The sequence below is a fragment of the Aythya ferina genome, assembly GCF_964211825.1.
Source record: "Aythya ferina genome assembly, chromosome: Z".
Lineage (NCBI taxonomy): Eukaryota > Metazoa > Chordata > Aves > Anseriformes > Anatidae > Aythya > Aythya ferina.
The window spans coordinates 8,518,838-8,532,359 of NC_140299.1; the positions used below are offsets into that span (position 1 = coordinate 8,518,838).

At 50.0% G+C, this 13,522-nt stretch overlaps 1 protein-coding gene across 1 annotated transcript in view; it reads right to left on the reverse strand.

The window, feature by feature from the left end:
- Window positions 1-248: 248 nt before the first annotated feature.
- Window positions 249-13,522, reverse strand: part of NOL6 (nucleolar protein 6) — a 28,860-nt gene continuing 15,586 nt past the window's right edge. Inside the window, exons 24-26 of the mRNA XM_084504087.1 lie at window positions 10,042-10,239; window positions 1,908-2,009; window positions 249-633 (exon numbers count right to left, since the gene is read on the reverse strand). Coding sequence (XP_084360213.1) covers window positions 484-633; window positions 1,908-2,009; window positions 10,042-10,239 — 450 coding nt within the window. The 3' untranslated portion in view covers window positions 249-483. The remainder of the gene's footprint in view (window positions 634-1,907; window positions 2,010-10,041; window positions 10,240-13,522) is intronic.

Genomic DNA, 13,522 nt, shown 5'->3' on the forward strand with positions numbered 1-13,522 from the left:
TTTTACTGGGAAGCCCAGCACTGGACATACAGCTCCAGATGTGTCTCACCAAAGCCAAGTAGAAAGGGAACATCTGCTCATTTTTAGACGGCTCAGTGTTTCTTTGGTTTTGCCAGCCATGAGTGTAAAAGAAGCTGCTACAAACCAGGAAACCGCCTTCCTAACACACACTCCAGACAGATTTTTCAGGCCTTGAAGTTTTCACGTGAACACTACTTTGTTTCCTATAATGAACAGGAACACTTAAAAAAATGTAACCCATTTTTATATTTTTTTCAAAATAAAAAGACATCTGCATTCTTAAAAACAATAGGTCCCATCACTTTTCTGAACAAGCCATACAAAGATAAATAGAGTCAGATGCACAGTTCTGAAATGTAAAAAGCCTAAGCCCTTTCCTAAAAGGGCTGATTTATAAAGTGGAACGGTCCTGGAGCGAACAAACTGCTTCAGGACAGGTCCTTCTTACACCTCGCAGTGGTCTCAGATAGTCCATTTCTCTGTTCGAGCTTCCACTCTTTTGACAAGGCCTTCTCCCAAAACCTCAAAGTCCTCCAGAATTGCCTCCACGTTGGGAACACAGACCAGCTCGTTGTTCATGGTTGACACCATCCTTCCTTTCATGCTGGAGACCTGCAGGACACAAACAATGTACAAATGACAGCACAAAAAAATGTAAAAATGACAGCACCTGCTGGGAGCTGCTTTGCAACCTTCATAAGCCCCAAATAAGAGACCTAGATCTCCCTCCTGCCATCACATGCAACCCCTGTCACACCACTACACCGCTTCTTGCCACCACCACCTTATTAGAGATAATGAAGTGCACGAGTGGCCCTTCCTGTCCCTTCTAGGGTATATTCTGTAGCCACAGTCCAAAGACTGTAAGGGAGGACAAGAAATAACTGCCAGGGTATGGTGGAGATGGGAAAAGAGCACATGGACACATGCAGCCTGTGCAAACAGAGCAGACAGTATGCAAAAACACCAGGCACCATAGCGTGACCCTGGATTAAGAGCTGGCTGTGCTCTGCTCTGTTGCAGAGTGTCAGGACCTCAAGACAGAAGAGATCTTTGGCTCCACCAGGATGGGAAAAAAAAGAAGAAATACACCTCGTGTTTAATCAAGCCACGTTCAACTCAGATGCCAGCATCTCCTCCTCTCGTTTCACCACCATGAATAACTGGGTTTCACAACTGCAGCTAGACTGAATGGCCAATGCCCCCTGGCCATGAAGAGAGGGGAGATAAATCACCCAGAGACTGACAGCAGAAAAGCCTGGGCTGCCAACTCTGAGCTGTGAGTCACCAGTTTCTCTGCGTCTTTCCTTCATAGAAAGCAGCATGAATCACTCCAGTGTGCCTCACACTTCGTTTAACCACCCTCTAGAGTTCGCCAACCCACACACTGTAGCTGGAGTACTTCCCTGTACAACAACGGGACTTGAGCACCTCAAACCTGGGCTTGCCACCCCAGCTCCTAGCAGACCAGGTGTTTCTGTTAAGAGACACCCAGAGGAATGGGACAGCCTGCTGCACACACCAAACACCTTCAGCAACGATGTACTGCCCACCTCCCAGGAGGGGACCAGGGAACAGAACCTGAAGTGGAGAGGGTTTTTTTTTGCTTTTGTTTTGTTTTGCTTTGTTTTGACCTAGTGAGCATGGTGCTAGGCTTGTCCAACAGCACATTCCCTTCTCAGCTCTGCTGATGACTTGGAGGGGGGCAGGACTGTAGCCACATCCCTGTCCTGGTTTCACCCCTTCTAAGACTGGGACAGAAGTATTAGTTCCACTTCTCAAAGGGCTTTGGGCAGATGAGAGTTAGACACAACAATTACAGAAAAAAGCCCTCCAAGCTTTCAGGTTATAAAGTCAACACGCCTTTAGCAGAGTCAAAAACTCACCTTAAAAGGCTGAGGCTGAAAGCTCAAAGGTTTCCACAACACTGCAATCACTTCCCCACCGTGCTTGTCATAGAAGAACAAGGCGAGATCACTGAAGGCATCCTGGGGAGAAAACAAAGAGGTTGTGCCAGACAGCCCAGAGGCAGCACCAGAGCCCGTCCCTCCCAGTGACACAGAGTAGCTCTGCACAAGCACGGACCAAACCTGCAACACGTCCAGTGCATTTCCAAGAAGGAAAGCAGCGTAAGGACAAGTCCTGAGTGCCTCCTGCTGCCTCGATGTGCAGAGCCTCAGTTCTGCACGCAGATGTGATTGCAAGCTACCTCTGGCTGTCCCAGAGAGGAGAAAAATAAATCATCACCTCCCACAGGCCTGCAAGAGCACCCAGAGAATACAACCAGCTCTAGGAAGTTGGATCCCTTGGGTGGAAACCCACAAAGGGTGTTCTTCACCATGGTCACCTTAGCAGCTGGATGGACCTGGCACCATCAAGCCAGGGCCCAGCACATCCCATGCTTCACAGTGCATCAGATGGCAAGGACCTGCTGGTCCTGCCCAGCAGGCAATCCTGCCACAGAAAGTTTCACTACAAGGCAGCAAAGACAAACCCCAACCAAAGGCCTTCCTGAAGGTCAGCATCTAGAGCTCTACAATCTTGTGCAACCAGAGCATCAAAGCTCCTTTCCCCAGGTCAAACACCACACGAGCTGTCAACACCCAGCATCCCAAAAGGACACTTAGCAGAAATCTCAAGTTACACAAAGCCCTATGATGTGCAAATAAACGTTTGATGGAGGCACTGAAGGAATCTGCTCTCCTTGCTGCTATGTTTCAGCAGCTGTGTCAATGAGTAACCTCTTTTGATGGTGTTGGGCAGGAGGGCTCAAAAGGAGCTTGCAAGAAGAGCTGACTGAAGCCCACAGCCTGGCTTCCCCCAAGCCCACGTGAGCTGGATTCCCAGCGCTGCAGCAGGAGTAAACACCACCACATGCAGGCAACTCCAAACCCAAAGGTCTGTCCCAAAAGCTCAGCACTCAACACGCTGGTACCTAGAGATACACATCCCAAGGGCAGCTGAGCAAGCAGCCAAGAAGCTGCTCCCTGATACCTGCTCATCATGGTGGAGGCTTGCACCAGGCAACGCACGTGCTTAATGGGCTGAGCAAAGACACCCCTGCAACACCAGTGCATGGCAAGTTTCTGCATATGGCCTTGCTAGTTTTGGAGCAACCTACTGCAAGAAATGCAGTCCCTCTGCTCCCTCTTCTTCCTTCTGATGGTCAACAGGACCACGGCAACTGCATTTCCCTAGTTTCCCCAGCATCATCTCTGTCATGCTCTTACACAGAAAGGTCTCCTCTGGCATCATTGTATCATGAGGTTTTTATGATGATACGCATGGGGGGAAAAAAAAAAAAATAAAGGCAAGTTTGGAAGGCACCATCTATGGACACGGCAGGATTGCAGTAGGAGGAGGGAAAAGGTGGATTGAGTTGGTATTACCACTGATCCCAGAGGGTGGGGTGGCACTCTAAGTGTAAGGAGCCGATAAGCAGGGAGGGGCAGTGTTGTCTGCAACCTTCACAACCAGATTTATGAGTTGGGACTTGAAGCAGCACGAACAGAGGGCGACACGATTAGGCCAGCAAGCAGGGAAGGTCCGGGGACCTGCCAGCTCACCCCACTGCACGGGACCTTCAAGGGGGCAAGGCTGGTCAGGGCATTACCTGGTTTTTCAAGACGGTTTGGCCACTTTCTAAAAACACACTGAGGAGGAGGCAACATGCCCTGGTGCTTCTCAGCTGAGAGCGATGGGCAATGCTCAGAGCCCAGTCACCAAGGAAGACTCCCAGTTGTGCCAGAAGGCAAATGGCAGGAGAGGAGGAAAGCTCAGCAAAAGGCAAAGCACACGGCACGATGACAGCTGATGCACAGCTCTCTGAATCAAAGGGGACCAGAGCGTGTTACAACCTGAAAAAGCCCCGTTAGTCTGCAGGGGGAGGTCTTGAGTGCCACGTGATGCTCCCTAGGAGAAAGGTATTTTTACTTCGGACAGGAACCAGAAGCATTTGCAGGAAAGGAATCCCCCCAGGCTCAGCTCATTTCCCCATAAAACCACTGCTCTGACTGATACCCAGCACCTTTTATACACCCAGGAGGGAGCAGAGGGCTGAGATGAAAACCACAGCATCCAATTCAAAACCCCAGCGAAGGGCGAGCTTCTGCTACCCTGCTGCTCCCAGCAAGGCCCACGCTTCAAGCCGGCTTCCCCAGGCTGCAGAGATGCATGTCCAGCTCTTGGGAAACTGCAGCATTAAAAGGGTCTGGTGCATTAGTCACCATGCTTCTGTTTGTACAGAGGCTTGGGAAGTAAAAGCAAACAGAGTTCACCTCTCTTTCCACATCCCATACTCCATGCCCAGTGCCACTGGGCTTGCCTCAGCTTGCCAACACCTCCCGCAAGGGAAAGTTTGTGAGAAAATGGATAAAGGTGGGGACCCCATCTGAACCCCTGCTCCCTTCCCAAGCTGCCGTATCTTTGGTCACAAGTCAGCTTTAAAGGCCCAAGGAAAGCTTTCCCTGATCAGAAGGATCATGACCACCAGCAAACCCTACACCTGGTTCCCAGTTTGTACCAGGGATCTGTATTTTGTGACCGAGAGGGGCCTCGTTACTTAGGCAAAGTGCCTGGGAGAAGATCACCCCAAGGTCTGTAGGGAGCAACCTGGGTAGGAGAACCAAAGGGATGCAGAAAGGCAGCAAGTAAAACAATACCCTCCTCTGAAATGGGATTACTGGATTAAGCAGCTGGGGCTGAAGCACGGATTTCGCTATGAGGTAAGCACTTGCTAGTTAAGCAACTACTTTATTGTTGTTTAGGGGTGGGTTTTTTTGCCTAACCATTTATCCACCCACTTTTCCACTGTGCTTGCTTACACCTGGAGATCGGGCTCCCATTGCACCACTTCTGCTACAAAATTTGGGGAGGTCTCTGAAATAGGCCTAGCAGCTCTTCCTGGTACAATGCAGATGATGAATACTTCTGCCATTTGAACATTTACTCAGTGGTTAGAAGTATTTAAGTGCTCTCAGTGAGGGACCTGACAGTATAAAACTCTATTAAAAGCTACTTACTTCCAACAAACTACAGGTGTGGTTAATGCTTTAAAGCCTTTGTCATGCTGACACAACCTGGCCCCAATACCCACAGTATATGATACAGATGGAGCCAGCCCCCACACACAAACAAAGCAAGGAGTACTGTGAAAAGAAAAAAAAAAACACACATGATGGGGTTGTTTCTGTATCAGAGGAGTTTTAAAAGAGAAAAGAAACCTGAGTGTTAGGTTTGGGATTTCCACAGTAAAATGTTTTTTAGCCCATCCACACTGTTTCACCTCCTAGCACCTCACCAGAGCCACGTGAGCATCGCCCTCCTGGGGGTTCAGGTTAGTGGCAAGTAGGTATGGCACAGTGGGGAGGGGAAAAAAAAAAAACATATTGTCACCAAAACCGTACACCCACAGCCTCCTGGCTGTATCAGTAAACATGCCTCATCCACTGGTCCACCAAGCAAAAGTCCCTTCCTATGGGAGGAGGAAAGCATTCCCAACACAGAAGAAATCCAACCAAAGGCAGCCTCTGAGCTCAGCCAAGCAGCACGAGGAACAGATGCTTTGATACACAGCAGTGTGCACACACGCACCCCGACCCTGGGCACTGTGGTAAGGGTCACGAAGCTGCTCTGCAGGTGTAAAGGCAGGGAATTTCCTGCCACTTCTGCATAGATCCAGACAGAAATGCTTCCTCTGTGCCACAAAAACCAAAGCTTTTCCATTTTGTCTTCTGAAAGATGCTGCAGGAGGAGTTAGGCCAGTCAGTCAAAGCAGGAAGGGAGCCGTCTGACCTGAAAACATTTCCCCAGTTCCAGCTACATCCCATAACCACAACTTGCATGCTGTAAGAGACAAGAACTTTTAGTATCATTAATTCCTTCTCAGCATGCACTAGCAAGACACACATTCCTACACTGCGGGACAAAAGGAAGGAAAGGGCTGTAAGTCTTCCAGGTAGGTCTTGTCCAAAGGTGCAGTACAAAACATTTAGAGGAAGTACCTGCTTTAGAGGAAGGTTGGTTTTTTTTGGAAAGCAGGAAACATACTCGTGCTTGTCCAAACAGGAAAGATCTCCTCTGTATAAGATGAAATGAGCTCTTTAACAGGTATATGCAACCAGAGAAAGCTAAATCTCAAAGAGAGAGTGGTTCATATCCAGTGAGACCAAAGACCTTGTAAAAAAAGTCTTAATAGCCATTATAGACACACAGACTGAGAGGGCTCAGGCAGGCTCCCTCAACTTTCCCTTCCATGAAAGAACAGCTCTAGACCTTTGCAAGACAATCAGAGCTTCATGGCTTCAGGACACGAGAGATCCTCAGGCTTCGTGAGCTGCAGAATGGATGCAGATGGACATAAGCATCGCCACTGGGTTCACTGGATGCAGGCAGGAAGACCTTCCCTTGAGGAACAGAGACCCAAGCCACCCTGGAGCAAGAGCTGTGCTGACTGACACAGCTACGCCACATTCCCAGCAAAGGGACCAGAACTGCACCCACTGCTTGATGGCAGCCACGACCCAAACCTGCAGTCGTGATGGGGAACCTCAGCTGAGTCACTTAAGGTTGATTTAGTCTTGCTGGAGAATCCCCGAGGACCTGACCCAGGGATTGTTCACCAAGGTGCTTGGGACAGTTGGCACTGGGGAGCCTGGTTCCAGGCTGAGGCGCAAGGGAAGCCCTCTTTGTGGAATGTCTGGCACCTGCTTTCCTTCAAAAGCATCTGTCTGCAAAGCCTTTTCATCTGGACCAACTCCCAGAACAGGCCTTTTCCATCAGATCTGTCCTGGAATTTAAGGATTCACTGTCTGAATGCCATGACCAGCCTTTCATCTTTACCCAGAGCCTCTCAGGCACCAGATCAACTCAATCAGACCAGTTCCTGTAGCACATCTCCTTGAAGGAGGAAAAATTAAAGCAGTCAGGACTTAGCACCTCCCCTCCTTTTATTCTTTTATATTCTCCTACTGGGGGAAGGCATGCAGTAACCTTCCAGCTCCAGAGCACTCCTGCCTTGCCTACCCCTCTGATTTGAGAACAACAGGGCATCTCTCAGTGCAAACAGGTTGGGCAGGACAGAAGTGGGTGCCCTGGTTACTGAGCCAAGGTCACTGGATACTCCCTGTCCCTCTCAGCTCAATAGCATGCCCAGACGCTTAAAAATCTGACCTTTTCGGAGCTTGCCACATTAAAAGGTATTTCTTTTCTGCCCATAAAAAGAAAACAAAATCCCACAGCATCGCTGCATGGCAGATGTCTCCCTCTGTTGCTGTAAAACCACCACGGCTACAACCCTGTTGCTCAATTCTGTGGTTTATGCTATTAAGGCAGAGCAAATTACTCTGAGTCAAAGCCAGCCACTTCTGTGTCCAAAGGCGTTCTCATCCAAAAATCTTCTGTAAGGATTTGCTGCTGCCACACTCCTTTCCAGTACCAACATCTTACTGCATTTGGATCTGCCCCAGGGCTCCCAGCCTGCAGGACAAGGAGCTGAATGCTGCTTTGAGCAGTAAAAACCAGGGGAGGGAGAACACAAGGATGCTGGAGGGGCTACCAACTGCAACCAGGTGAAAGCACGGCAAAGGCCGTGCATCAGGACCCCAAGACACGGGGCTGGATGATTACTGGTGGGGTAAATTTTACCGACAGCTCTGCATCACCTGCCTGGTGGTGTCCATGAGGTGCAAAGTCTGCTTTTGAGGCCTTCTGACATGGCTGAGCAATACGTGAGCAAAGGTGCCCAGAAGCAACTCCTTCACATGCAGCTGTTACCTCTGATTTTTCCAGGAAAAATACTTGTTTACCCAGAGATATTCATCAGTCCTTTCAGATCTGCCTGTTACTGACCTGGAAGCTACAAGAGCCAAGTGTGCTGGTACTGCAGGACACCTCCCACATGATGCCCACAGGGGACACACAGCCATACCTACCTCAGAGCCTTCAACAGCAGGAAATGTCCCCCAGAAAAGGCTGCCGAGGCAGATTCCAGGCTCCCTACTCCCAAGCTTGCTCTTTTGAGAAACCTGTGACCAGCTCCTGCTCTGCTCCCTCCCAGGCACCCTCAGGCCAAAAAAAGAAAGAGATACTGACTGCGTGCTCCTCTTTGGGAGCATTACACTGCTTCCAACAAGGCAAGGTGACCTTTGCATGTACACACATTTCTTTGCTGGAGTGTTGGTATACTGGATTTATGGCTGGCTGTAATTTGTAACCCAAACCAAACCTTATTCCAAGTCTAGTGTTACCTGTAGTAGAGAAAACAGGCAGTAGAAATTCAGACAGTTTGGATGTCGTAATTGAGTGGATCAATTAGGTCAATTCCTTAGGATAATTAAAACTGCTTTCCAGGAAAGATCTGCACTCTTCTCTTCTAAAGTCATTGCTGTCATCTCTTTGAAGACAGCAATTTGAGCAGAAGCACAAGAAAGTGCTTTTACTGCAACACACCCTGATGAGTTTCCTGACAAGTGCCTCATTACACTGCCAGATTTGCTGCAGGTCTGTTGACAGCCTCCCCAGGGAACCTGCTTTCCCCACTGGCTCTTCCAGGGGTCTCCAACTCCCCTTCGAGTAAGAAGTCAGCCTCTTGCCAGGTCTCCACAAGAGTCACTTAGACCTGACCTCTCTGGAGATGCAGCAGCTCTGGCCCCATGCACACAGGCATCTCCAGCATCTTGGCAGCTGCTGAAAGACTCCATTCAGCTCTAATCCTCCCTTCCAGCATGGGCTGGAGAAAGATTTCAGGCTTAAACTCCATTTCCTACCAGGGATATGCCTTGTGTCCAGGTTTCATAGTGGCAGGTCAAACCCTAGTTGTTTAGAGAACAAAGAGGAGCCTGCCCTGAGATTCCATCTCAGATCCAGACATCAGCAGAGAGACTGAAATGCTAAGTTGTTCCCAGTCATTGGGCTTTCTCGTGCAGGGTATTCCTCCCCCTCCATCTCACACGTCCTGGACCCCAACAAGTCTCCCAGTGGTCTCTGCAATCTGCCTGGGGGACTTGCAGCTTCTCAACCACTTTCCTTCCCAGAAGCAGGAGACCTCCCACCCTGCACTGGGCACCTCCTTTCCCTCTCCTCCCCATCCTTCCAGGCAAACGAGCAGTGCCACTTACAGGAGAACTGGGGGGGGATTTTGATGTCTTACTCGAGGTACCTTTGAATTGAGGACCTGCCTTCCAGGAAGCTGCCCCTAGCACAGTTGCCATGGTGGACCAAGGAATCAACACACATTGCAACAGGGGAAATGTCATTCAGGTATTAGGAAATAAACTTTCACAATAGCAATGATCAAACATTGAGACAAAAGCACAAGAATGAAGGAAATTTCCATCCCTGGAGATATCAGCATTCAACAGGACTGGGCTCTGCACAGCCTTCTCTAATGTCCAAGCTGCATCAGCTCCGAGGGGGAAACAGGACCAGAGATCTGCACAGCACCTTCTTTACAAAGCAAGTTTATGGTTCCTGTGTTCTAATACTGCTTCCTAGTACTGCCTCTGTGGGCAGGAGATCACTTGAGAGTCAAGCCAGTTTTTGATGAAAGGGCATCTCTGCCCCTCATCTCCACACAATAATTTATTCAGCTACTGCAAGCACAGCCAGAAAGCCCCAAAAAGGCAGAGGCTGCACATCTGCTGCCCAGATGTCACGTGGATCCCACTGCCACCCAGCTCCTGGTGTTTCACCCCAGCTTGCTGAGATTTTGGCACAACCAGATGGTGGAAGAGCACTGGGCTGATGACTTTTGGATACTCGTGTTCTTTGTTTACCCACTTTCCTAACTTTCCCCGCCATCACATGAGGACTAGCCCCAGAGAAACAAATCTGTGGCCAGGATTTGGCCTCAATGTTGCATGCACCTGTTGGCAGCAGCTTCACTGGGCAGCCAGTGCCTCACCAACCCCTGAGTAAAGAATGTCTTCCTAAAAATCTAAATCTACCCTCACCTGCAACAGCAGGCACTTAATGACCTGAATTAATGACAGACAACCCCCTGCAGCTCCCCAAAGGACTTACCCTCAGCTCCTGGAGGTAGCACTGTACAGGGTCGTAATCCACCACAGGAAAGAGGACATTCGCTCCCGCGCTGTTCTTCACCACCCCCCGGGAGAACGACTTCACCGGCCGGTCCACGCCCTCCAGGTGCCGAGGAATCTGGTTGGAGTTCAGGTGGATGAGGACATCGTAGAGATCCAAGGGAGGGCGGAAGGCGATCTGCATGGAAGAAAAAAATACCAAACGTAGGGCACAGGCAAGCAGGAGATGTAAAAGATTTCCCAAGTCAATGTTTGTATTTCATCCCCTTCTCCTTAAAGCAGCAAAATCAAAGCTGTAACCAGGATGTTGTCAAGAGCAAGGTGGCAGCACCTGTGGCCATCTCCTGGTGGACAGGCTACGTGCTCCCTGCAGCAGGAAGGATGCACCTGACTGCTGCAGCCCAAGTGTCCAGCAAGCTAAGCCCTCTGCCAAGGGAGCTGCTCCCTACCCACAGCAGACACCCAGCCTGCAGGGCTGGCTTTTCTACCCCACTGGGTTCCCAGGTCTGCAGAAAAAGCTAACTGGTGTCCCTGTGACTAAGGGACAGGCCCTAGAGAAGAGCTTTCCAGGGGGCAAGGTGGTTCCCTCCAGCTACAGTCACAGACCCTGTGAAGGAGGGAGTCAAAAAAAATCCAGGGGACACAAGGAGCTGCAGGACAGCCCCGTCTGTCCAGGAGGTTGTCCCAAAGGGCAGCAGTATCTTCCAGCAAGCAGAGGATGAGAACAGACCCCATTAATGGAAGAGAACAATCCCAGACACAAATATTTGGGCAGGAGGGATCAGGCACTCTGGATGCAATTGTATTCAAATGGAAAACTTAAAACTGCCTGTACATTTTTGTGGAGTAAATGACATGGGGACACAAACAGAGCCACTGGACACTGCTCAGCACAGCGCTGTCAGAAAACCCACTGCTTGGGGCTGGCTTATAGCCAAGCCAAGGAACACACACAAACACCACCAGTGACCAGCATCAAATCCCAGCCCTAATCCACTCAGAGCTGCCTTTCCACCCAGATGACGCCCGTGGCTTATTGTATCCCTGTGAGAGCACAGACAGAGCTCACAAACCCATCTCTGCATCCACAGGAGAAGAGGCACATCCCCAAGTGACCCAAATATAAATGCAAATTAAAAAAAAAAAAAACCCACTGGCAGACATGTGAGAAGCAACTCCAAGTTGCCTCAGCAAGTTTTCTCCCCTCCTCCCAGCCCCACATTTTGTTTACAAAAAGGTTAGCAGCTCTGGAAACGCTGTCACAAATTTATCCCTAAGGAAAATGAAGGACAGCTGTACAGGCCAGAGGGAGGAGAAAGAATTTTGCTGCAACAAACAAGAGGAACTGGGTGGGAAGGAGGACCAGGGAGGTCGAGTTGAAGGGTTAGGAGGATGCTATGGACATGCAACAGCTTCTTTTGGGAGCTACAGCCCTCCAGCTCACCTCAAACCTGCAGTTTTGATCACAGGTCCCCATTGCAACTGCAGCACACCAGGCACTTCTCACCCATACAGCCTCCTCCTCCTCTTCCTCGCCCCATCACACCAGGGCTCAGACATCCAGCCCCAAGCCAAGCCCAGCCCCAGGACAGCTCAGACCCACCCCAGCACAGCCTAACCCCAGCCTAAGGTAAACTTGGCCAAGCTGACACCCAAAATAAGGCTTTGGGCCTGACCAGAGGCTGCAGGGACACCTCTCCCTACCTCTGGGTTGTTTTTATTTCTCAACTCGATTCACCCCAGGACACCTGACAAGCAGCAGGTGGCTGGGGTGAGCCTGAGCCAGGGAAGCAGCATTCCCCTCAGACTTCTCTCAAGTCCACTTCCCAGCCTCCAAGCAAACGATGCCATCCGAATGGCAGCACTGCTTTGTTTCACCACACACGGCTCCCCAGGTAAGGGCTGCCTGAAAACAGCTGTTTTCAGCTGGCCTGGGAGCATTCACACAACAAAGCAGTGAGATCAGCAAAGACAAAATCATTTTACAGCCCCTGTAGCAGGCACTGTCCCCATGCAAGTAGATCTCACCTCTGTAATACTTCCAGCAAAAAACACAGCAGAAGTGAAAGCCACGTCAAAAAGTCTTTTTCACTGCCTGAACAGGAAAAAAAAAGCCCCTCCAGAATGTGACTCTGTCATAACTAACCACTGCTTGGCTTTTCAAGTCCTCTCAGCTTCAGCTGCCTAAGCTAGGACTCGGCACGCCAGAACAAGCTCCCCTCAGAGGCTGACATACCTCCCTCCAAAGGGCAGGTAAGTGCGCCTGGATCCCCCCTCATCCATTTGAGTAAATGATGTTTTAACCTAACAAACAAAAACACAGAAAATGAAGCGGGATAAGAAGTGTATGGCCTTTCTCCTCCACTCAAATTAAAACAAAGCCTTCCTGAAGCAGCTGCTGGTGTCCTACCAAAACCTTCACCACCCTGGGGTCAGTCAGACTCAAGTGTAGAAGCCAAAGCCTCCTAGAGGTGCTGCAGGATGTCACTGGAAGACCAGGAATTTCTGCCTTTTATTTATTTATTTTTTAAATAGCAAGTTTATTTCCTTCTTCACAGGCTATGGCTGAAGCTCTGCTCACCACAGGCCAGCCCCCTTCCCTGGCACAGAGGGCCCAGCAGCTACAGAGGATCTGCAGAGGGAGCTGGAAGGGCTGCAGCTCCCTCCATCCCCAACAGCACTTGACTCTCAGAGAAGCTGCGTATTTTACCCTGAGCAGTTTAACCAGGCACAAAGCCTGATGTTAAAAGCCCAGTGTTTGGAATAAGGAACTCTATATGCAGGGGCTGCAGCTAGGAGGGGGAGGAAGATGGAATAAACGTGCCTGTGCTTCCCAGGACACTCCCGTACAGCCAAGCTGGCAGGTGAAGGAGGGAGGGAGCTTTGTGGGGTTTGTCATTCAATTCACATCAGACAGTTTGCAGCTCGAGAAGAGAGTGAGCAGCCTCCCCTCATAGTGGGATTAAGTGGTGTGGCCACAGTGAAAGCACGAGCCAGTGGTAGAGCCAGGGACTGACTCTAAGCCACTCCAGCTCTCAGCCCCCTCAAAAACTTTTCCCTCAAGCCCCTCTGCTCTCCTCAGGAACTGGTAACCCAACCTGGGCCCAAAGCAAGTCCCTACATACATGGGGGTTCAGGACACCCTGCTGACATCCTACATGCAAGAAAATAAAGTGTCACTCTTGTGGCTGGAGAAGGGCCACAGCATCATCAGTGGCATCATACTCACTGTTGAACTGGAAACACTACACTGGACATGTCCACTTCCCAGCCAGGCCAAAACCTCTTTTCTCCCCTCATTTAACATCGCTCACACACCACGTTTTCCATAGTACAGGGAGTGCTGCAGATAAACCCATCTTTTCAAAGGCACTGGGAGCCAGCAGGTTTGTTTCCTTCAGTAATAAATAATAATGCAAGGAACAAGAAGCTACTAGCACGGGCTTCCCCCCAAGGGGCTG